This window comes from Schistocerca nitens, chromosome 1 (assembly GCF_023898315.1).
Source record: "Schistocerca nitens isolate TAMUIC-IGC-003100 chromosome 1, iqSchNite1.1, whole genome shotgun sequence".
NCBI classification, from domain to species: Eukaryota; Metazoa; Arthropoda; class Insecta; order Orthoptera; family Acrididae; genus Schistocerca; species Schistocerca nitens.
Window position 1 is genome coordinate 706,741,805 of NC_064614.1, and position 25,960 is coordinate 706,767,764.

At 45.5% G+C, this 25,960-nt stretch overlaps 1 protein-coding gene across 1 annotated transcript in view; it reads right to left on the reverse strand.

The window, feature by feature from the left end:
* The window catches only part of LOC126195824 (sodium channel protein Nach-like), a 168,871-nt gene that overhangs the window by 130,419 nt on the left and 12,492 nt on the right, over positions 1-25,960 (reverse strand). Inside the window, exons 3-4 of the mRNA XM_049934516.1 lie at positions 19,825-20,008; positions 6,469-6,618 (exon numbers count right to left, since the gene is read on the reverse strand). Coding sequence (XP_049790473.1) covers positions 6,469-6,618; positions 19,825-20,008 — 334 coding nt within the window. The remainder of the gene's footprint in view (positions 1-6,468; positions 6,619-19,824; positions 20,009-25,960) is intronic.

Genomic DNA, 25,960 nt, shown 5'->3' on the forward strand with positions numbered 1-25,960 from the left:
TGTATTTTGGGTGACGGACAACGACATAATGACGGTCATTGAGGTATGTCCAACAATCGAGTACAGTGTCTACAGTTTGTCCAAATAAGTAGTGAATGGCATGTCCGCGAATCCAATTCACAGCATTGGTCTTTGTCCGAGGAAAATATTCACGTTCCGGAAATAATAATGATGGGGGAGTAATCCGATCCGGAATGTCCCGCGTTAGAAAAGCGACAATACGTCGAACCAAGTGCCAAACCTCCGCCGCCGGTCCGCAAACAAACCGATGTTCATCATTGTCTGGCACTCCACACGCGGAGCATAGAGGTGATTGGGCGAGGTGGATACGATGAAGGCGAAATTGGTTGATTTGCTTACCATTGACAGTTAAGTACCAGACAGATTGAACATTCGTGTCAAGGTAACAGGCGAACACCGCGCGCCATACATGACGCCAGTCAACCTGGGGGAACTTTTGTTCAATCGGGTTAGGTGGACGACCTAATTGGAGGACATTGTATACTGCCTTTGTCTTGAGTAAAAGCGGTCTTGGTAAGGTGAGGCGTAGATAACTGAGTTCCATAAAGAAGTACCGGATATAATGGAACTGGGTCGGAACATCCGAGATCATCACTGGGGCTGATAGTGAGACCGGCGATTATGCCGACAGGAGGAGACCAGCGAGGCTCGTTGGGCAACGTGTCCATACCGTCATCTGGGAGCTGATAAATAGGGCGCGAGCTCTATCCGGCACGTGAAACAGACCTATCCCACCTCGTTCACGGGGAAGAGTAAGGGTTGTATAGTTAACTCTGAACAACATCCCAGAGCTGACGAAAGATGCCATCGCTGCCAACATGCGACGTGCCACAGTAAGCGGGAAAGGTAGAACTTGCGCTACATGGGAAACTCGGGATGCGATATATGTATTGACATATCGAGCTCGTTGGAGAATATCTAGGGATCGAAGGCGATGGTCCATAAGACCTGCTCTGATCATTAAAAGGAGGCGTCGGCAGTTGATGGTGGCTGAACGCCGGAGATCAGATGAAAAATCTATTCCCAAACAACGAATGGTATCAACGATGGTGAGAGGTGTAACGCACTCCACGGGAAGTCCCGTGCCAGTGAACATAACTTGTGACTTACGTACGTTTAAAGAGCTACCCGACGCCTCACCATAAGTCGCTACCCACGTCAAAACAGCTCGAACCTCGTCGGCATTACGTAAACAGATGACTACATCGTCAGCATAGGCCGTGCAACAGAATCGGTAGCGATCTATGGACAACCCTACCAAACGTTGTCTTAGTCCACATAGCAAGGATTCCAAGGAAAAGGCGTACAAAATTGCTGATAGAGGGCACCCTTGACGTACAGATCGACCTATTATTATCGGTGGAGTGAGTCTGCCATTGTACATAATCCTGGATGAGGCACCCCGCAGAAGGCGCATCATTACCGTGATAACGGCGACTGGGAAACCCATATGGTGGAGAACGGCCGTAAGGAACGAATGGTCAACCCTATCAAAAGCTTGACTAAAGTCCAAAGACGCAAGTGCCCCAGAGAGGCGTTCTGCCTGGGTAACGGCGATCATATCCCTGTAGCGGCATAAAGCCGTGCGAATATTATTATCTCCTCCCAAAGATGCTTGGTCTGGCGACACAACATATCGGGCAACGTTTTTAAGTCGTGCTGCCAAAAGGCGAGTGAAGATTTTCATATCACTGTTAAGGAGGGTGAGGGGCCGATAATCACTGATATTGTTGCCACCGTGCGGTTTATGTACAGAAATAATAATTCCTTCCATGAAAGCGTCCGGCACGGGTACTTCCGGAGACATCAGTTCCCGACAGATGGAGGTGAAGGAGGACTCTAACAAATCACGGAAGGTGCGATAAAATTCGAGGGGAAGACCGTCGGGTCCTGGGGAGCGATTGATGGTTCCTGCCCGGATCGCATAGCGGACTTCCTCATCAGTCACCTCCGACATCAAGTCAATCGCCGCATCTCCTGGGATACCACCGAAGTTGAGCTGTGAGACTTCCTCGATCAACTCTGGGGAATGTGGAATTGCGGCGTAGAGCTGCCGGTAGTGGGCGTGAAGCACATTCCCTATTGCAGATTGGGTTACGTAGCGACGCCCTTCTTGATCCGTTAGGACGTGAATCAATTTTCGGCGTCGATTTTGTCGTTCTTGGATGATATGGTACATCGACGGATGTTCATGAGGCATGCGATCAGCAGTACGAGATCGTACTATCGCTCCTTCCAAACGCCGTCGCATGAGATTGGAGATTTGGGCCTTAGCTTAGTTCATCCTTGTATGGTGCTCTGGGGAGGCTGGCATCGTGGAGCATTCTCGTAGGATCCTGTAGTAAAAGTCCATAGTGCTCTTCCTCCAGGCGACAACATCTTTGCCATACCGGATTAAAGTTTTTCGAAGAGCAGGTTTTGCACACTGGATCCACCAGGATATGGTAGACGGATACGTGGGTGGGCGTCTATTACATGTAATCCAAGTGTCTTCTATTAGAAGTCGACAGTCAGGTGAATTAAGAAGTGCCGTGTTCAGTTTCCATAAACCACGTCCGTGCCATACTGCCTGTCTTGCGAGAACAACATCACAGAAGTAAGCCTCATGGTCTGAGAAAGCAACAGGCCAGATTTCAGCCTGTCGAGTGTGTTGAATTAGAGATCGCGAGATGTAGATGCGATCCAGTCGGCTAGAGGAGTGCGCAGTGTAGTACGTAAAGCCCAAAAGATCACCGTGAACATGTCTCCACGTGTCGACAAATTGTAGCCGCGTGACGACTGTTTCCAGAGCTGCGCATGGTGAGTGACGCGGCAATTGATCCTGAGGTCGCTGGGTGCAGTTGAAGTCTCCACCCATGACCCAGTCATCGTGTGGTCCCATAACAAGGGGTGTGACTTCATTCGCGAAGAAGGCATTGCGTTCACGACGGTAGCTGGAGCCCGACGGCGCATAAATGTTGACGATGCGTACACCAAAGAGAGGAAGGGCCATACCTCTGCCGCTGGGGAGGTATAGGACATCTTCGGTAGGAAGACCTTCGCGTAAGATGATGGCAACACCACTACCGGTGTCCGAAGCGGGAGAGAGATGCACCGTGAAGCCATGTGGTGGTGAAAAATCGGCGACATGCACTTCCTGAAAAAGCGCAATATCTATGTCCGCATCATAAATCATATCGCGGAGCAGCGCTAGTTTGTGGGGCGCACGAATGGTCGCGAGGTTAATCGTTGCGACACGATAATGCTGGTGTTGGAGTCCCACAGGCACAGGTGGGGCTTCTTCTTCAGGAGCGAGAGGTCGTCGATCTTGCCGGTCCGCTGAAGAGGCTGCTATTGTGGAGAGTTTCCGGGCGCGGGCGCAACCGATGGGGGTGCCCCATCATCAGCAGCGTCCACCCCAGTCCCTTCGATCTCCACGTCGTCTGCCCAGGAGACTGATACTGCGGTAGGGCATCGGCTGTGCACGTCATCCACGTGGAGAGGAGACGTAGTTTTCGTCTCATCGGATAGGCTCTCTTCAACGTCGACCTGTGGGGGCGACGGCGTCAGTAAGGAGGGGTGTTCGTTGCCAGTGGTCGCCTGTGGCGGGTCTTTCGCATCAGACTTTTGGTCATCAAAGAGCGGTTTGTCGTCCATCTTCGGGTCTGCATCCCTGGTATCCATCCGTAGAATGGATTCATCAGGGGGTGTACGGCTACGTTTCTTTCTCTTTCGTGTCGACCCTTGTTTTCTAACATGTCGTTCAGAGTCCGATTGCGGGTGGCTTTCGTCTGACTCTGGACCAGTCTGAAGGAAAGCAGAAGTAGGTACCACTCCCGGATCAACGTCCATCTCAGTAGCATTTTCAGTCACAGTGCTGCGATGATTCGACAGGTTAGGATCTGGCGTCTGGGGCACCTCAGAAGGAATCTCAGGAGCGGTTGCATCTACCTGATCAGACGACGTCAACGGAGCAGGAAGACTCTGTGTAGACGTGCTACCTTCCTGGGCAACCTTAGCGTATGTGACAGGGATCTGAGTCATCACCGCTGGGGACGCTTCCTCGCCGACCGGCGTCTGGATCAGGCGGCGTCGCATGCAGGCGGATTGGACGTGGCCTTCTTGTCCACAACCTGCACATGTTCGGGGTTGGCAGTCGTACATGACAATGGCTCGCACCCCGCCAATGGTCAGGTATGATGGAATATGTTTTTTCAGTTCAATTTTGACCTGACGCACACCATTAAGGACATGGTAGGTCGTGAAGGTTTGCCATTTTTCCTCTACGTAACCGATGACGTTACCGTATGGTTGTAACGCAGAGACAACTTCGTCCTTCGGCACTTCAAAAGGTAGTTCAAACACCCTAATCGTGCGTTGACCGTACTCTGCGAGTTCAAGTGTTACAGCTCCGACGTGACCATCAGAGTATTTGAACTTAAGTCCATTGGCATGGCGGCGAATAACATCTTCACACACCTCGGTGTTTGTCATTTTAATATGAACGACACTACTCGTGATCGAAAAATGGATTCCGATAACGTGGTTAGGATCTAAACGAACTTCTTCACGTACGAACGTTTCAACTTCATGTGCACGAGGTCGCGCATGTTCAGCTGGGAAGGAAACTTTAAGGGTCGCACGGCGGTAAGCGCTCGACATGTTGTTCACGGTGGACGGACACAAGCCTTTAAGCTACGACGCGGAAGTAAACAACGCCTGCAGCGGAGCACTGGCCGGCGCGCGGGGCCGTCCGCACGCTGCCACGGCTGAGAGCCGACTGCCAACTGAGCTACCGAAGCACGACTCACGCCCGGTACTCACAGCCTTACTTTTTTCTGGAAACATCCCCCAGGCTGTGGCTAAGCCATGTCTCCGCAATATCCTTTCTTTCAGGAGTGCTAGTTCTGCAAGGTTCGCAGGAGAGCTTCTGTAAAGTTTGGAAGGTAGGAGACGAGTTACTGGCAGAAGTAAGGCTGTGAGTACCGGGCGTGAGTCGTGCTTCGGTAGCTCAGTTGGTAGAGCACTTGCCCGCGAAAGGCAAAGGTCCCGAGTTCGAGTCTCGGTCGGGCACACAGTTTTAATCTGCCAGGAAGTTTCATATCAGCGCACACTCCGCTGCAGAGTGAAAATCTCATTCTGGAAACATCCCCCAGGCTGTGGCTAAGCCATGTCTCCGCAATATCCTTTCTTTCAGGAGTGCTAGTTCTGCAAGGTTCGCAGGAGAGCTTCTGTAAAGTTTGGAAGGTAGGAGACGAGGTACTGGCAGAATTAAGGCTGTGAGTACCGGGCGTGAGTCGTGCTTCGGTAGCTCAGTTGGTAGAGCACTTGCCCGCGAAAGGCAAAGGTCCCGAGTTCGAGTCTCGGTCGGGCACACAGTTTTAATCTGCCAGGAAGTTTCATATCAGCGCACACTCCGCTGCAGAGTGAAAATCTCATTCTGGAAACATCCCCCAGGCTGTGGCTAAGCCATGTCTCCGCAATATCCTTTCTTTCAGGAGTGCTAGTTCTGCAAGGTTCGCAGGAGAGCTTCTGTAAAGTTTGGAAGGTAGGAGACGAGGTACTGGCAGAATTAAGGCTGTGAGTACCGGGCGTGAGTCGTGCTTCGGTAGCTCAGTTGGTAGAGCACTTGCCCGCGAAAGGCAAAGGTCCCGAGTTCGAGTCTCGGTCGGGCACACAGTTTTAATCTGCCAGGAAGTTTCATATCAGCGCACACTCCGCTGCAGAGTGAAAATCTCATTCTGCAAACATCCCCCAGGCTGTGGCTAAGCCATGTCTCCGCAATATCCTTTCTTTCAGGAGTGCTAGTTCTGCAAGGTTCGCAGGAGAGCGTCTGTAAAGTTTGGAAGGTAGGAGACGAGGTACTGGCAGAAGTAAGGCTGTGAGTACCGGGCGTGAGTCGTGCTTCGGTAGCTCAGTTGGTAGAGCACTTGCCCGCGAAAGGCAAAGGTCCCGAGTTCGAGTCTCGGTCGGGCACACAGTTTTAATCTGCCAGGAAGTTTCAATATATAGAGTGACTATACAAGGGAAATGAACTTGAAGGTAATATTGTGTGAAGGGAAGAGGAAAGAGAATCTGAGATTGAGATATGATACTGCGAGGTGAATCTGAGAGAACACTGAAAGACCAAAGTCGAAACACATCCCCAGGAGAGATGACATTCCCTCAGAGCTACTGGTATCCTTGGGAGAGCCAGGATGACAAAGCTGTTCACCCTCGAATGCACGTAATACCCTGAGACTTCACATCAGCGACATCTCTACGCCTGACCAAGAAACCTTATGCTCGCCTTCGTATCTATCAAAAGAGTAATTTTTTGCTACAATATTTTTTAGTTCCCTGCATGTGACTGTGCAACAAGATGGCGCTTTAAATTTCAGACTAATTTATGATTTCGAGAACGAAACGAATGAGGTGAACATTTTCCAACGGAATTACAAGAAAGCTCGTCTTCTACTGAGAACTAACAGACCAGTGTCTCCTAGTCTCAGACGTGAGCGAGTTGAAGGAGTAGCAGAAGCCGACGGGCGCTCGCTGCAGCGACATCTCTTGGCAGCAGTTGAGGGGAGCGCCCTGGAAGAAGCACTTGTGGAACACCGTCTCGCAGCGGGGCAGCACCTGTCGACAGTGTACAGAGCGTGACTAGTCAGTAGGCGCGATATGGCACCGACGTGAATCGGGGAGTCACGTTCTTTCCCACTCCTTGGATGCTTCCAGCAAGTAGTGAATGAGACAAAAAACTAAGTATGCAGAACATGAAAATATACGAGGGTGAGTCAAATGAAAACCTTAAATTTGTAATAACAAATCGAAATTTCGCGGCGTTATCCTGTAAGTTGGTAAGCGTGCTACAAACAGCGTGCAGAATGGCCTGTAGGTGGCAGCATAGTACAGATGCACACATATCGTCGCAGTATCAGTATAAAGATGACCGCTCCACTTGCGACTTGCACCAGGGAAGAAGAGCGTTCTGTTATTCGGTTTTTGCGTAGTGAAGGTGTGAAACCTATTGAAATTCATCGACTAATAAAGGTTCAGTACGGTGATGCATGTTTCTCACAGCACCAAGTCTACGAATGGAGTAGGAACTTCGCAAATGTTGTGACTTCAGTGAAAGGTGCTCCTCGTCCAGATCAGGCACGACGAGTTGTGACTCCACAGAACACTGCAGCAGTTGAAGCCATAGTGAAGGAAAACCGCCGAGTCCCACTGAACGTCATTGCAGCATGTTTATAGATTAGTCATGGGTCAGCACACCACATTGTGCATGATGTGCTCCAATTTCACAAAGTGTCTGCAAGATGGGTGCCACGGCAGCTGACTCCTGAAATGAGAGAACGACGTGTTGATGCTTGTGAAGAACTTCTTCGGCGCTTTGAACGAGAAGGTGATGGTTTCCTTGCAAGAATCGTTACTGGCGACGAAACCTGGGTTCACATGCACCAATCGGAAATGAAGAGAGCGAGCAAGGAATGGCGCCATTCCTAATCACCAAAACGAAAGAAGATTCGAACAGGACCATCAGCAGGGAAGCTTATGCTGACTCTCTTTTGGGACGAAAAAGGCGTCATTTTGGAACATTACATGCCTAGAGGGACCACTGTCACCAGTGCATCATACACAGATCTCATAAAAAATCATCTGCGGCCTGCAATCAAATCAAAGCGACGTGGATTGCTGTCAGCAGGTGTCCTCTACCAACATGACAATGCTAGGTCCCACACTGCCCGTACAACAGTTGCAACAATCAGAGACCTGCATTTTGAGTGTCTTCCTCATCCACCATACTCACCAGACCTTGCCCGAAGTGATTTCCATATGTTTGGACCACTCAAAGACGCAATGGGAGGAAAGAAGTTCCGTTCTCATCAAGAGGTATGCCACGCACTGCATGAGTGGTTGCGCGGACTACCAAAAGAATTTTTTCTAAAGGAATTTATGCACTTTGTAAGCATATTTAAGGTTTTCATTTGACTCACCCTCGTAGAAAAAGCTGATAGCTGTACTTGAATTTAGTCAGCTACATCTACACTCTTGATTACAAATTAGTAAAGGAAATTACATTAAAGAGGTAATAAAACACTTCCATTGTTGAGATCATGAGTTTCCACAACCACCAAGTCTGAAGGGTAAAAGACACATAATAGGAAAATTAGAATTTAATATTGCACCTATGAGAAGATGGAGCAGAATCGCAAGTTGTGGAGGGAAATCGGCATCTTCCTTTGAAAAGAAACTACCATGGTTTTTACCATAAGAGATTTAGAAAAACCATGGAAAACCTAAATATGGATGGCTGGTGAGACAATTCTCCTACCATCCTCCGAAATACCAGTCCTGCGTCTTACCAATGCGCCAGCTCTTTTGGTTAATTTCTTGTCGACAGTGAGGAAACTACGTATGGAATTATAGTGCCCAGAATGTGAAGAGACCACAAATGACTCAAGAACCCGCATAAACTGGTCGACTGAGCAAGGGCTGTCAACAGCAATTCGTCGAGTGGGAACAGGACAACAACTAGGCAGAGATGGACACTGGAGACGATACAGCAGAATAATGGGCCCCAACGAGTATCCAGAAGCGAAAACCTAATACTTAGAGAATTCTGAGACGAAAACAATGATTTGTAGTGAGAACAATACAAGATTACAGTGAAATCACGACTGAAGACAAAGCTGCTGCGCTGTTAGTATTCAGGTGTGGCCAAGAACTATAATTAGCCAACAAGATGGTTGTGTCTCTATGGACATCATTGCAGATGTATCAGTGCCGTCTAGCGGCCGTCATTGAATTCCATGTCCTTCAGCAAGCTTAAAAACCACTGGCCAGGATACCAGATCATTCCCCCCTGAAATGGATGCTTAGGGCGGAAGCGATCTGGATGATGCATTGGAAGGTGAACTTGTGGCACAGTTGTTTTCCTGGCACTTAAGGTCCCCAGCTGGTTAAAGGAAATAGGTGGTCTGGCAACGTGTTGGGTAGTGGCGGCTCGGGCGACATCAGCCGCGCATTTGGTGGCTGTGGTGAGAACTCTACATCCATGTTCACAGGAACAACTGTTGTTGTTCTGGAGTGCAAGTTATACCTGTTTGGTTGTGGGACCAGCAAAGATGGAATTTCCAAGTCGGCCTGAGCCACCGACGGTGATACAGTTGGTTAACGTGGATGCAGGTGTTCGATATGACTCCTCTCCAAACACTTTAGAGTGTCAACTGCCTTGAGAGTTTGTCCTAGGTGATAACCTCTATGGCCAGCGTCCACGCGTCTTTTGCCTCGTATGAACACTACTGTGCCAGGTGGATAGTGCTCAGAATGCCAGGCATGGGGCTCCCAAAGCAGTGGAGCAAGGAGATGGAGGTGAGTATGCAGCTGCTGCGCATGGAAAAGCATTGCTGGGTTACATTTGTGGACAGGAGTGGTCTTCTAAGCGCTCAGCGACGTAGTGAACACAGCTATGGTGGTGGTCGACCCCACTACTTTTAATACTGCTGTTTCAACTTCTGCACCGTATGTTCTGCTTCATCGTGAGAGTACAGGTAAAACTCCAGACTAAATACATGTTTGATGCCATTTGTGGTGCAGAACTGATCGAAAGCCGTCACCTAAAATTGGAACCCGTTGTCTGACATGACCATACAGGCCATCCTTCTGATGGCAAGAGTCAGGACAAACATGTTAATTTTGGCCTTTGTCGTGGTGAACGCCATGCTGATTACACAGGAGTAGGTAGAGTAGGCGTCCACAACAATAAATCACATAGAGCACAGAGAGGGGCCAGTATTTGGTGGAGCAGTCTGGTGCAGGCAAATGTGGAACAGCTATACACCATAGCTTTCATGTCCATGTTCAGTTCTAGCCAGTAGGAATGTCGCTACACAAGGAATCTAATCCATTACACACTCCAAAGACCATGATGTAAGAGTTGTAAAACTTGCATCCGCAGCACAGCAGGAGAACATCGCTGACGACCAACACATGGTGGGAGAGGGGAGCCCAGGCCAGGAACATTGGACTTGTGTCCTTTGAAAAATATGTGGGCCAATCATGCATCATATAATGCTTGACGCAACATAAGATAGAGTCATAGCACATGTCTGCAGTGATCCGAACACCTGTAATAAGAAACCCATCCAAGGTGTTGCTGTTCCATGCCAATGTGTAAACTTCAGAAGTCCTGGTGGTCGAAGGTTGGGTCTGGTCTCACGATAAGGTGAGATAGAGTGTCTGCATTTGTGTGTTGTAGTGTGGGCTTTTATTTAAAGGTATAATTGTTGGAGCTGAGGAAAAATGCCCAATGCTGAATCCATTGTGCTATCTGCTCTGGAAGATGGGAGCGTAGCCCGCAGTGCTCTAGCAGAGGTTTGTGGTTTATAATGAGTGTTAACTTGTTTCTGGACAGGTAAACATGAAAATCTTAATTGTAAAGATAATCTGCAAGTAATTCGTTTGAGCAGCTGTGTGTGTGTTTTTTTTCGTGTAGGCAATTGATTGTTTACTACTGTCATCGTTCCTTAAGTCCAGCACTGCATCCGTGCCATAGGGGGAGGTAACCACAGTCAAAAACAGTAGATGAGAGGGGAAGAGGGTGTAAGGCTGGTGCCAGCATAATAGATGCTTAAAATGTGCTAAAGTAGTGCACAGGCAATCTTCCACCTCTACTGAATGCCTTTCTTCCACATTTTAGCTATCGGATGCATAATTTGTGAACCATGGATCTTGCCATTGGTGGGGAGGCTTGCGCGGCTCAGCGATACAGAAGACTGTACTGTAGGTGCAACCACAACGGAGGGGTATCTGTTGAGAGGCCAGACAAACGTGTGGTTCCTGAAGAGGGCAGCAGCCTTTTCAGTAGTTGCAGGAGTAACAGTTTGGATGAGTGACTGATCTGGCCTTGTAACATAAACCAAAACGGCCTTGCTGTGCTGGTACTGCGAATGGCTGAAAGCAAGGGGAAACTACAGCCGTAATTTTTCCCGAGGGCATGCAGCTTTATTGTATGGTTAAATGATGATGGCGTCCTTTTGGGTAAAATATTCCGGAGGTAAAATAGCCCCCCATTCGGATCTCGAGGCGGGCACTAGTCAGGATGACGTCATCAGGAGAAAGAAAACTCACGTTCTACGGATCGGACGTGGAATGTCAGATCCCTTAATCGGGTAGGTAGGTTAGAAAACTTACAAAGGGAAATGAATAGTTTAAAGTTAGATATAGTGGGAATTAGTGAACTTCTGGTCAGGTGAATACAGAGTTATAAATAGAAAATCAAATAAGGGTAATGCAGGAGTAGGTTTAATAATGAATAAAAAATAGGAGCGCGGGTCAGCTGCTACAAACAGCATAGTGAACGCATTATTGTAGCCAAGATAGACACAAAGCCCACGCCTACCACAGTAGTACAAGTTTATATGCCAACTAGCTCCGCAGATGACGAAGAGATTGATGAAATGTATGATGAGATAAAAGAAATTATTCAGATATGAACGGAGACAAAAATTTAATAGTCATAGGGGACAGAAACTCGATAGTGGGAAAAGAAGGAAAAGTAGTAGGTGAATATGGAATGGGGGTAAGAAATGAAAGAGGAAGCCGCCTGGTAGAATTTTGCACAGAGCATAATTTAATCATAGCTGACACTTGGTTTAACAATCATGGAAGAAGATTGTATACGTAGAAGAGGCCTGGAAGCAATAGAAAGTTCCAGTCAGATTACATAATGGTAAGAAAGCGATTTAGGAACCAGGTTTTAAATTGTATGACCTTTCTAGTGGCAGATGTAGACTCTGACCACAATCTATTGGTTATGAACTGTAGATTAAAACGAAAGAAACTGCAAAAAGGTGGGAATTTAAGGAGATGGGACCTGGATAAACTGAAAGAAACAGAGGTTCTAGAGAGTTTCAGAGAGAGCATTAGGGAACGAATGACAGGAACAGGGGAAAGAAATATAGTAGAAGAAGAATGGATAGCTTTGAGAGATGAAATAGCGAAGGCAGCAGAGGATCAAGTAGGTAAAAAGATGAAGGCTAGTAGAAATCCTCGGGTAACAGAAGAAATATTGAATTTAATTGATGAAAGGCGAAAATATAAAAATGCAGTAAATGAAGCATCCAAATATGAATACAAACGTCTCAAAAATGAGATCGACAGGGAATGCAAAACGGCTAAGCAGGTTGGCTAGAGGACAAATGTAAGGATGTAGAGGCATATATCACTAGGTGTAAGATAGATACTGCCTACAGAAAATTAAAGAGACCTTTGGAGAAAAGAGAACCACTTGCATGAATATCAAGAGATCAGGTGGAAAACCAATTCTAAGCAAAGATGGGAAAGCGGAAAGGTGGAAGGACTATATAGAGGGTCTACACAAGGTCTATGTACTTGAGGGCAATATCATGCAAATGGAAGAGGACGTAGGTGAAGATGAAATGGGAGATACGATACTGCGTGAAGAGTTTGACAAAGCACTGAAAGACCTAAGTCGAAATAAGGCCCCGGGAGTAGACAACATTCCATTAGAAATACTGACAGCCTTGGAAGAGCCAGTCCTGACAAAACTCTACAATCCGGTAAGCAAGGTGAATGAGACAGACGAAATACCCTCAGCCTTCAAGAAGAATATAGTAATTCCAATCCTAAAGAAAGCAGGTGTTGCAGGAGGGAAAATTTCCGAACTATCTGCTTCATAAGTTACGGCTGCAAAATACTGACACGAATTCTTTGCAGATGAATGAAAAAACTGGTAGAAGCCGACCTGGGGAAGATCAATTCGGATTCCGTAGAAATACTGGAACACGTGATGCAATACTGACCCTACGACTTACCTTAGAAGATAGATTAGGGAAAGGCAAACCTACGTTTCTAGTATTTGTAGATTTAGAGAAAGCTTTTGACAATGCTGACTGGAATACTCTCTTTCAAATTCTGAAGGTGGCAGGGGTAAAATACAGGGAGCGGAAGGCTATTTATAATTTGTACAGAAACACGATGGCAGTTATGAGTCGAGGGGCATGAAAGGGAAGCAGTGGTTGGGAAGGGAGTGAGACAGGGTTGTAGCCTCTCCCCGATGTTATTCAATCTGTATATTGAGCAAGCAATAAAGGAAACAAAAGAAAAATTCGGAGTAGGTATTGAAAACAATGGAAAAGAAATAATAACTTTAAGGTTCGCCGATGACATTGTAACTCTGTCAGAGACAGCAAAGGACTTGGAAGAGCAGTTGGACGGAATGGACAGTGTCTTGAAAGAAGGATATAAGATGAACATCAACAAAAGCAAAACGAGGCTAATGGAATGTAGTCTAATTGAGTTGGGTGATGCTGAGGGAATCAGATTAGGAAATGAGACGCTTAAAGTAGTACAGGAGTTTTGCTGTTTGAGAAGCAAATGATGGCTGAAGTAGAGAGGATATAAAATGTAGACTGGCAATGGCAAGGAAAGCGTTTCTGAAGAAGAGAAATGTGTTAACATCGAGTATAGATTTAAGTGTCAGGAAGTCATTTCTGAAAGTATTTGTATGGAGTGTAGCCATGTAAGGAAGTGAAACATGGACGATAAATAGTTTGGACAAGAAGAGAATAGAAGCTTTCGAAATGTGGTGCTACAGAAGAATGCTGAAAATTAGATTGGTAGATCACATAACTAATGAGGAGGCATTGAACAGAATTGGGGAGAAGAGGGCTTTGTGGCACAACTTGAGAAGAAGAAGGGACCGGTTGGTAGGACATGTTCTGAGGCATCAAGGGATCACAAATTTAGCATTGGAGGGCATCGTTGCGGGTGAAAATCGTAGCGGGAGACCAAGAGATGAATACACTAAGCAGATTCAGAAGGATGTAGGTTGCAGTAGATACTGGGAGATGATGAAGCTTGCACAGGATAGAGTAGCATGGAGAGCTGCATCAAACCAGTCTCAGGACTGAAGACCACAACATTTGATATTAGTGGACTTCTCTTGGCCAGGAATGCCCTTTTTGCCAGTGCTAGTCTGCTTTTGATGTCCTCCCTGCTCCGTCTGTCACTCGTTATTTTACTGCCTAGGTACCAGAATTCCTTAATTTCATCTACTTCGTTCCCATCAATCCTGACGTTAAGTTTCTCGCTGTTCTCATTACCTTCGTCTTTCTTCGATTTACTCTCAGTCCATACTTTGTACTCATTAGACCGTTCATTCCATTCAGCAGATCATGTAATTCTTCTTCACTTTCACTCAAGATATCAATGTCATCAACGAATCGTATCACTGATTTCCTTTCATCTTGAATTTTAATTCCACTCCTGAACCTTTCTTTTATTTCCGTCATTGCTTCCTCGAAGTACAGATTGAACAGTAGGGGCGAAAGACTACATCCCTGTCTTACACCCTTTTTAATACGAGCACTTCGTTCTAGGTCGTCCACTCATATTATTCCCTCTTGGCTGTTGTACATATTGTATATGACCCGTCTCTCCCTATAGCTTACTGCTGCTTTTTTCAGAATTTCGAACATCTTGCACCATTTTACATTGTCGAACCCTTTTTCCAGGTCGACAAATCCTATGAACCTGTCTTGATTTTTCTTTAGTCTTGCTTCCGTTATTAACCGCAACGTCAGAACTGCCTTTACCTTTCCTAAAGCCAAACTGATCGTCATCTAGCGCAACCTCAATTTTCTTTTCCATTCTTCAGTGTATTATTGTTGTCAGCAACTTGGATGCATGAGCTGTTAAGCTGATTGTGCGATATTTCTCGCACTTGTCAGCTCTTGCCGTCTTCGGAATTGTGTGGATATTGCTTTTCCGAAACTCAGATGGTATGTCGCCAGACTCATACATTCTACACACCAACTTAAATAGTAATTTTGTTGCCACTTTCCCCAATGATTTTATAAATTCTGATGGAATATTATCTATCCCTTCTGCCTTATTTTGCTTTAAGTCCTCCAAAGCACTTTTAAATTCTGATTTTAATAATGGATCGCCTATCTTTTCTAAATCGACTCCTGTTTCTTCTTGTATCATATCAGACAGATCTTCCCCCTCGTAGAGGCTTTTAATGTATTCTTTTTACCCGATCTCTCCTCTGCATTTAACAGTGGAATTCTCGTTGCACTCTTAATGTTATCACCCTTGCTTTTAATGTCACCGAAGGTTGTTTTGAGTTTCCTGTATGCCGAATCTGTCCTTCCGACGATGTCTTCTCATTTTTTCTGCACCCATTTCGTCTTAATTTCCCTGCACTTACTATTTATTTCATTCCTCAGCGACTTGTATTTCTGTATTCCTGAGTTTCCCGTAACATTTTTGTACTTCCTCCTTTCATCGATCAATTCAAGTATTTCTTCTGTTATCCATGGTTTTTCGCAGTTACCTTCTTTGTACCTATGTTTTCCTTCCCAACTTCGGTGATGGCCCTTTTTAGAGATGTCCATTCCTCTTGAACTGTACTGCCTACTGAACTATTCCTTATTGCTGTATCTATAGCCTCAGAGAACTTCAACCGTATCTCGTCATTCCTTAGTACTTTCGTATCCCAATTATTTGCGTACTGACTCTTCCTTAGTAATGTCTTAAACTTCAGCCTACTCTTCCTCACCACTATATTGTGATCTGAGTCTATACCTGCTCGTGAGTACACTTTACAATCCAGTATTTGATTTCGAAATTTCCTTCTGACCATGGTGTAATCTAACTGAAATCTTCCCGTGTCACCCGGCGTTTTCCAAGTACACCTCCTCGTCTTGTGATTCTTGAACAGAGTATTCGCTATTACTAGCTGAATCTTGTTACAGGACTCAATTAATCTTTCTGCTCTCTCATTCCTTGTCCCAAGCTCATATTCTCCTGTCACCTTTTCTTCTACTCCTTCCCCTACAACTGCATTCCAGTCCCCCATGACTATTAGTTTTGATCCCTCTTTAGATACTGTGTTACCCTTTCAATATCCTCATAGACTTCCTATATCTCTTCATCTTCAGCTTGTGTCGTCGGCATGTATATGTGAACTATCGTTATCGGTGTTGGTTTGCTGTCGATTCTGATAAGAACAACCCGGTCACTGAACTGTTCACTGTAACACACTCTCTACCCTAGCTTCCTATTCATAGCGAATCCTACTCCCGTTATACCATTTTCTGCTCCTGTTGATATTACCCTATACTCATCTGACCAGAAATCCTTGTCTTCCTTCCACTTCACTTCACTGACCCCTTCTATAACTAGATTGAACCATTGCATTCCCCTTTTCAGATTTTCTAATTTCTCTAACACCTTCAAGCTTCTGACATTCCAAGCCTCAACTCGTAAAACGTTATCCTTCTGCTGATTATTAAATCTTTTTCTCATTGTAGCCTCCCCCTTGGCAGTCCGTTCCCGGAGATCGAATGGGGGACTATTCCGGAATCTTTTGCCAATGTAGAGATCATCATAACACTTCAATTACAGGCCACATGTCCTGTGGATACGCGATAAGTGTCTTTCATTCATTGGTTTCCAGTGCCTTCTGCATCTTCATGCCGTTGGTCATTGCTGATTCTTCAGCATTTAGGGGCAGCTTCACACCTTTAGAACAGGAGTGTGCTCTGAACCTCTGTCCGCTCCTCCGCTCTGTTTTCCACTTGCTCCAGCAAAACTTGGCTTTTATGTAAGCCGTACTTTTCATTTGCGTAATGCAACGTGGTAAATATGTTGCTAAAATTGTGCAGTAGTCCCGATGCATAATGTCCACGATAATTAGCTAATCTAGATAGTTAGTGCAAATGGGGATGGGGTTGGTTAACTGTTCTAGAAGTCTCTGGCAGATTGCCAGAGAGGAAGAGATCCCAAAAGCCAAAGGCTTGTAACAGTATAAATTGAAAGAAGTACTTATTACCATGATGCTCATACACCGGAATCTGGAACTACGTGTCGGTAAGGTCTCTGTTAGCAAAGTATTCAATCCCAACTAGCTTTGTGAAGAGGTCGATTGGTCGGGAAGTGGCCTGTGCCTGGGCATCGACTGACGATTTAAAATCTCCACGTAGCTGGTGACGGCCGTTGGGTTTATTGACCACTACCATAGGTGTAGAGCAAGCGCAGGATGTAACTGGTTCAATCGCCCCCATCCACGTGAAGCCGCTAGAGTTCCTTTTTAATGGCCATCTGTGGAGAAACGCGAATATGTTGTATCCAGCAGGAACAGAGCATTGTGTCGGAGTCCAAGATGATAGGAGCCCCGAAATCTGTGGCGCACCACAGGCCAGGTTAGAATATTGATAAAAAAGCAGCACAAAAGTCGTCGATTTTATCGAAGGGAACCATGTCAGAGACGATCTTAACCTCGTCGGTGATGGAGAATCTAAACAATGAGAAGGCATCCAAATCGAAAATGTTTCCAGCTAAGTGGCTATCGACAGCAAATAATGTTGTCAGGTATGTGAAATTTTTGCAGGTCGTGGTGAATGTGAATTGTCTGTGGAGGGGAGTCAAAGTGTCATCATATGCGACCAACTTATGAGAGGACGGACGGGTCCAGTTCTGGTGATCCCAGTCGAGAGCACTTGAGGAGGTTCACCGAGGAAACGGTAGTTCCTACGTCCACTTGGAAATGAACGTCTTGATTCGCAACTGTGATAAATAACTTAGTAGCACAAGGATCGCCCTGGGGAATAATCACCTTAAGTTCATGTACCGTGCCTTGACACATGCGGGGAACTGGGTTTGACGCTTCCAACACCTTATGGCAGACAGTTCGGAGATGCCCATCTTTTCCACAATGGCTGCAGTGCACCCAGCGATCTGAAAGTCTATCCACAAGTATGCTGAGAAGCAGTTAGGACATGATGGTTGGCCCAGGTGCCTACGCCAACGGAGTGTGCCTGGCTGTTCAGATACCATCGACACATCAGAAATCAATTAGTCACGACGCCGCCACAGGAGAAAAGTCTTAAAAGTATCGTCCCATCCCTCCAGGGTGCGACTGAACCGCTACTACTTGTGGTCGAGCCATGAGTGAAGAGAGGTAATAGAAAATACGTACTCAACGTTGGATGTGTCGTAATTGGGACTTATTTTCATCAAAAAAAGTTTCAGCTTTTGATACGGAGTGGTACATGTGCGCAGCTACTTCCTGAGATAATCAATGTAGGTAAGCATCTTATAACGAGCGAAATCTTTCAGAATCGTATTTGAGGAAATGGTCACAGTCGTTACATGTGCACAGCCGAGTAACATTGCAGGTGTTGGGAGAACCTGCAGAAAGATGCTTCTGACACTGAGTGGCATTGGACATTGCAACAGATGGTCGCTCCGTTGCTGGGCTGCCGCAATCCGTGAGCTTTTTCGCGTTGGGGTAGCTGTACATGCAGCAGCAAATTGGAGATTGTGAGACGTACCAGGCGTTGCAGATGCGAGTCACTGGCTGATAGCAGCTGCCTTCATATGACCTCACAGCTGGCATGTACCCTGCTGTAGCCTACTCGCGAAGGATGATAAATGATAACGAAGTCAGTAGAGCACGAAATCGAACTGGACTAGGATGGCAACTGGTTGACTGATGTCCATACAGAATTTACATTCACTACTATAGCTGTGCGTGTCACAGCAGCTTACCCACTTCAGATTGACAGATGGTTGCGAAAAAGTTTCTGTCTGCGGGAGACTTTGTCTTTGAGTTACGACGGATTGTAGGAAATCATATACAAAATTGGCGAGTGATAGTGATAATAATATTATTAAGAAAACAAAGCTAGAATCTTTACTGATAGTGACGCTTCTTATCTGTAACATTATTTATTAAAAATCAACTTTTAGAAGAAAAGAGATGAATCAGATTAACGAAACGAATATGGGTGGTGATGCCCGGTTCTGGCGAAGATCCACCGTGCACGGGCAAGCGAAGAGCTACTCATAGTAGCCACCGAGCTGTCTAGCTAGGTCCTCGGTGATGTGAATATATATCTCGTTATCGAATGAACCAGTTGTAGGTCTATAACTGAAAGTGTTATAATCATTAAAAGTACCTTGGGTAGCGTTTAATTTTATATGAAATGACTCTCAAGAAAAGGCAGTGATGTTAGGTGCAAAAGTTCTCCATGTTATTGATGAGATATCGTAAGTGTTACACTGACGTGTGGATTTTTACTCACACGGCACTGATTTTACCGTACGATGGCACCCATTTTCGTGGGTCACAGACTTTCGACATTGTTGTAATGACAATAGCAACGATCCCAATATCACACTGACTTTCCCTATCGAAAACAACTATATTAGAAGCCGCAAATTTCGGAGAAGAATTCCAGTTGTGCCAAGGAGATATATTTAGAAGGATGAGATATGCTGGCCCCTCTTCTATCACTCAGATAACCACTGAGTGCCGACTTTTAGGATTTACCTTCACAGTTTATCCAAAATACCTCTCGATACACAACTACAAGGGACAACTTATAGTGTGAGGATATTCAGATGCAGTAATGTTTCGTGTCTGAAAGATTCCATTTTCTGTTTTTAATAGAAGACCAAAGAAGCCGCTACATTAGGGACTGTGGTCTTTTCGGAAGCAATCGCCGCGGTATTCACCTTAAGTGTTTTGGATATATAAAGGAAACCCAGATCTATAAGGTGATAAATGGATTTCAACTCTGCGAGCCAAATGTCTGACCGCTACCACATCGCCCAGGTTTGCTCACTTTTTAATACCTGCAGCGCCGGTTATGATGGTGCTCAGTCAGAACCTGACTTCCTGCAGGTGCTTACACATGCTGTCGTATCTGAGCTGCCAGTACAGCTGCGATCTTACTGGGGAGCTGAGCTGCCCCCGTGTGGCAGCAGACGACTCCGCACGCTTCGCCAGCTGCTCCGTATACCTACCTGCAGCATGAAGCTGGTGACGTTGAGCTTGGCCAGGCGGCGCAGCAGCGGGTCCCCGGCCGCCAGCAGGTCCCTGGCGACGCCCTCGTAGCTGGGAGCCCGGAACAGCGACAACGCGCTCAGCACGTGCAGAAGCGACTCCTGTAGGCTCCCGTTCAACGATTCGGGGTCCTCTCCTAACTCCCTGCAACACAATCACTCTCACAATTTTTACACTACAGTTATTTACTAATTTATTTGGACTTTTAATGTCTCTTTATGCTTCTCTATATTCATAGTTTACGGTCTTCCGAATCTCGCTCGAGAATGCTGGAGTTCATAGATTCGTTGACATCTGTCACCCATCTTCTAGGCGGCCGATCTCTTGTATTTTTTGCCTTTGAGATCCGTCCCTATACCTCCTTCGGCTGTCTGCTAGGGCATGCTGAAAAGTAATGCATCCTAATTTTTTATGTGAAAACTCTTAAAGTTACGGCAAGAAAGGAAGAATGAATTGATTGTTGATGTTAATAACGCTCATTCTCCTTTACCTCCTCTGAATTACTGCAGATGACGTGTCACTGAGCACATTTGTTCTGTGCATGCAGCACACGTGAGGCGCCTAGTTGTTTCCACTGCACTGTGTGGAATACGAAGGTTCTGTTATAGTTCACTGACCTGCTGTCTTCAATTTGATGTCCCCAGCGCAGAAAACAGCACGAAGATCGTAGGTTCTGTATCTTGAGGCTGACACTGACTTTTAGCGAGGTTCTGTTCTGAAATAATGTATCACTTCTTTGCGATGCCACTCGCGTATTTTAATATAGCCACACGAGAAGACTACATGATCTTAATACAACACCTTCTGATACAGCTTAGTACATGATCAAACATAATGTTTACGAAAATGTATCTTTACACTATTTGTGGCACATGTCTGTGCCTCATGAGTACTGGAGTGAATCTTTTAATACTGGATACTGGCAAACACATCCTGCCACAGATAACATGACTGTACATCTCTACTGCCTAATCCAGAGTGACGAACAGGAACTTAAAATCGGAAACACACCTTACGACAGACAACATGTCTGTTCTTCTCGACTGCCTAATCCAGAGTGACGAACAGCCCGAAACACTTCGCGCGCCATACCAGGAAAGGCGTGACCCGAACGCTTCTGAAGTGCTTCGTCTGCAATTTCGTCAGTCTTTTGTTTTTTATTTAAATTGTTTTTTAATAATTCTAAAATGACTGATTGATAGTCAGCTGTTGAGAGATATTTACATTAAAAAGTGAAGTCATTTCAATGATTAGTTTAACTAATAATAATAACTATTCTTTAACGATTTGGCGCCCTTGCTCCGAACACAGCAGTCAATCACAGAGCAGTACCATTATGCAGGCGGTCTTTCTAACGGGAATGGTACCGAATCTAACATCTGTTACAGGTACCTCACACCACATTTCGTCATCTATATACTTCTTGCATCTCCACTGCCCTGGGAACAGCTTCTTGAAGCCTAATATGATGGATGTGTAAGCCATAAATATTACAAAGTTTTTTTCAATAAAAAGTATATTATAAACATTCTACATCTTTATCCCTAGTGTCTACATATTTACAGCCCTCTGCTACTAGAGTGCTATGAATTTTAGTGGTGTGTAACGTAACTACGTTGGTGCGTGAGAAACAGCGTACTGTAATCAATTTCGAATTCGAAGAGCTCGTCCGCACATGGAGCTGCCTCTCCGTCGGGATGAGAATCCCAGACAACACACGAGAGCTGCGACATCTGCAGCAGTCCGACGCCTTGGGTTAGCGACCGTCCATCATCTTCCCTACAGTCCAAGCTTGGCCGCATCAGAAGATTTCAGTCTGTTACCAAAATTTAAAGAACGCTTTCAAGTACTTCCTTTGATAACTTTGATAATGATGAAGCCGTGCAAGGAAGGTGAGGATGTGTATCCGTCAACAAAGTCAAACATTCTGTTGTGACTGTATCGACAAACTAATCTTTCGTTGCGAGAAAGGTGTTCGTCGCCAGTGTGACTATGTGGAGAAATAAAAACGTGGACGTGAAGAATAAAGATACAGAATGTTAATAGCATTTGATTTCTTTAAAAAATGTCTTCTAGAACTTTCACATGAAAAATTCGGAAGCATTACATTTCACCACGCCCTCGTATTATCATCCGTTATTTCTAAATAGAGAAGATCCATCAGGAAATAGAGAACAACCAAAGAAGAGCAGCACGTTTCGTTACCGGTTCATCTAGTAAGCGCGAAAGCGTCACAGAGGTGCTCACCCAACTCCAGTGGCGGACGCTGCAAGAGACGCTTTCTGCGTCACAGTGTTGTCTACTGTTAAAAGTTTCGAGGGCGTGTGTTCCAAGAAGACTATAGTAACGTATTGCTTCCTCCAACGTATACGTCGCGAAAAGACCATGGAAATAAAATTAGGGAGATTCGAGCCGACACAGAGGCTTACCAGCTATCTTTCTTCCCAAAACCCATGCGCGATTCGAAAAAGAAAAGGGGAGGCAGTACTGGTGCAGAAAGTAACCCTCCGGCACACACCAAAAGGTGGCTTGCAGAGTATTGATGTAATTGTAAATGGCCATCGCATAGCGACATCTTCCTCTCAAAAACTTCCATTATGTTCCCTTCTGCTTTCATATATTTTTTTAGTTCCTTATTTCCGATGTGGTCTAATCTTGAGATTTCAGTACTTCTTCTTCAGAAATTTGTTTCCATAGCCAGAAAGCGATGTTTTTGCCCAATTTCATTTCTAGTATTGTCTACACTCTTGGCATAGTTGCACTTACGTGTTTACAATAAGAACAGCATTTCATAATAAAATTCCCATTGTCTAAATTATATTTTTTATTACCGCCCAGTTTTATATACTCAGTTTTCTCTGTATTTTCTCTTGTCTTATTCTACGAACACTCTCTCAGCATAGAACTAAGTGGCTATCTACTACAACTATCTCTTGGTCAACAGCGAATAGCAGAAAGTAGAAAAGGATGGAAAAGACGGCTTCTTACCATTCCTGAATGTGACGGTTAGAAGAAAAGTCGATGCCATACGGGGACATAATGTCTGCCGCAGACCAACTCATGCCGAGCAATATTTGCAGGCTACAAGCTGTCATCATTCTGCATAAAACGATAGTGCTTTACGGTCTCTGGTACACAGAGCACATGTGATCCCAGATACCGATAGTCTGCCTGGCGGGTAACACCCAAGAACGGTGTTCCAATGGAATAGCTGTTCTGACAGATTCGCTGTGCATTCCATTCGAAGCAAATTCAGTGCAAACATGTAAATGAAGATGCGATGGTACACACTGCGACGGCGTTGTTCCCGTATTTTGGTGGCATGTTATTAAGAATTGAAAAAATCCTCAAGAGACACGGCATTGAGTGTGTTTTTCGTCCACCAGCAAAATTGAGGAATTTATTGTGTTTGGTCAAAGACGATCTTGACCTTAGGAAACATGGCGTACACAAGACCCCATGCCAATGGGGGAAATCTTAGAACGTTGTATTAACCATCATGATCATACACGCATGGTACAAAATGATAAATCAACGGTAATGAAGCATTGACCGATCACGGGGCATCGCATGTTTCACGAGAAGACTTAAGTTTTGTCTTCAGACTCATCATTCTGCGACTGTCTTTTCAAGGAGGCTATACATATCTGTACGGCGGACAGTATTATCGACAATGATGCAGGTTTTCAATTAAGCGCGCCTGTAGTCAAGCACTTGCTTTCTTTAAATTAAAACCTGAAAAACAAGACTTATTTATTTATTTAGCGTATGGCTAATACAGACATATCATAAAATTAAATGACATATACATACGTACAAATTGACACACAAGAAACTTAAGTTTGTCTTTACAACTGAATATCCAGTCCTTCAATCCAGCGCATTGCATCTGGAGTTGCTAGCAGGAAGTCCTCTTCAGCACCGTGATAGTCTCGAATCCTGCATTCACTGACAATGTGGTGAACAGTCTGGTATGGAGCCCCGCAATTACGGGCTGGATTAGGCAGCTTCTTCCACTTAAAGAGAGCATCCCTGCATCGACTGAAAAACAACAACTTCCGATTCATGACCCGACCCACTGCATTACTGAGATTTAATTCAGTCATTGCTCACGGCCCACGCGTGTAAGGCCCCTCTGTAGCTCCCGGCAGGGGGCGCCATCAGCGCCGCTTTCATCCAACTTTGAGCGCCTTCTTGCATACGCCTGTTGCCTACTGCTGGACTGATAAATTTCGACGCCGCTGCTCGATTATCATCAGTCGCATCTTGCAGCCTAGACAACAGTAACTACCACCGCCTAAAGTTGTATCAACGAAATATTCTACATCTACACCCACACAGATATTTCGCAAGCCACCGTACAGTGCGTGGCGGAGGGCACCCTGTACCACTACTAGTCATTTCCTTTCCTCTTCCATTGTGCGATTTGCAAAATACGATCTGGTGGCAAACCCGACAGTTTTGTTTGGAGGTGAGAACATACCATATCGCACTGGCTACATTTACTTCTAGACATCCTTAAAATTTCTTCTAAATAAATTTTAAACAATCCTTTCTATTCGTTACTCATTTCTGGTGTAGATTTTTGAGAGACTCCTAAAGAAGGCAAAAGATTTTATTTCAGATGGCATACATTATCTAACATTATCATTATTTCGATTCCGGCCACGTTTTATAGGCTGTATCTTCATATTAGTTGCTTTGTCCTACATTTCACATTCGTTGGAGAAAGTGGAAATATCTCTATTCTGGGAATTCCAGTACTTATATTCTGACAAACTAAATGATTTTTTTGTTTTAAGAAGTCATAAATAGGTATTCTCTGAAGTTTTGTGAATTTAATTACATTTGTCAAACATGATACCAGGATAGAACGTATTTCGAAAGTATTAGTTACCCAAGTAGATTTGATAATTTTTATTTAATGACCCGACAGTGAAAAACGACTGATATTGGACACTGAATTTGAAGATACAGATTTCGAAATGCAGCTGGGAAAATGCTCATAGGAGTGACTGACAAAAGAAGAACTCGGCGATCGGGTGCTGAGGACCGCGTGAGAGCGGCGAGCCGCAGTGTCATCGTCGGCCTAAGGCGTCGTGGAAGCGGTATGGAGGGGCCAGGGGTCAGCACACCACTCTCCCGACCGTTGCCAGCTCTACGAACCTCTCACCCAAGTAGCAGAACACACTTGCAGTGGTCACTTACAGTGAACAGTGAGCATACATAACGACACAGAGTGCTTGCATTCACAAGAACATATATTATGAATATACTGTACGTGATCTAAGTAATCCGTTGTGTTGCTGAACATATTAACTGGCAACCACATGCAGGTAGCTTCTGTGAGAAGCTGTGAAAGAATGTGGTGGAGTTTGCACGCCAGAATGCGATTCAGCAGCCCACAGAAGAGGCCATAATCCATCATTCTGGTACATGCTATGTGACCGTCCTTAATATGTACACTCCTGGAAATTGAAATAAGAACACCGTGAATTCATTGTCCCAGGAAGGGGAAACTTTATTGACACATTCCTGGGGTCAGATACATCACACGATCACACTGACAGAACCACAGGCACATAGACACAGGCAACAGAGCATGCACAATGTCGGCACTAGTACAGTGTATATCCACCTTTCGCAGCAATGCAGGCTGCTATTCTCCCATGGAGACGATCGTAGAGATGCTGGATGTAGTCCTGTGGAACGGCTTGCCATGCCATTTCCACCTGGCGCCTCAGTTGGACAAGCGTTCGTGCTGGACGTGCAGACCGCGTGAGACGACGCTTCATCCGGTCCCAAACATGCTCAATGGGGGACAGATCCGGAGATCTTGCTGGCCAGGGTAGTTGACTTACACCTTCTAGAGCACGTTGGGTGGCACGGGATACATGCGGACGTGCATTGTCCTGTTGGAACAGCAAGTTCCCTTGCCGGCCTAGGAATGGTAGAACGATGGGTTCGATGACGGTTTGGATGTACCGTGCACTATTCAGTGTCCCCTCGACGATCACCAGTGGTGTACGGCCAGTGTAGGAGATCGCTCCCCACACCATGATGCCGGGTGTTGGCCCTGTGTGCCTCGGTCGTATG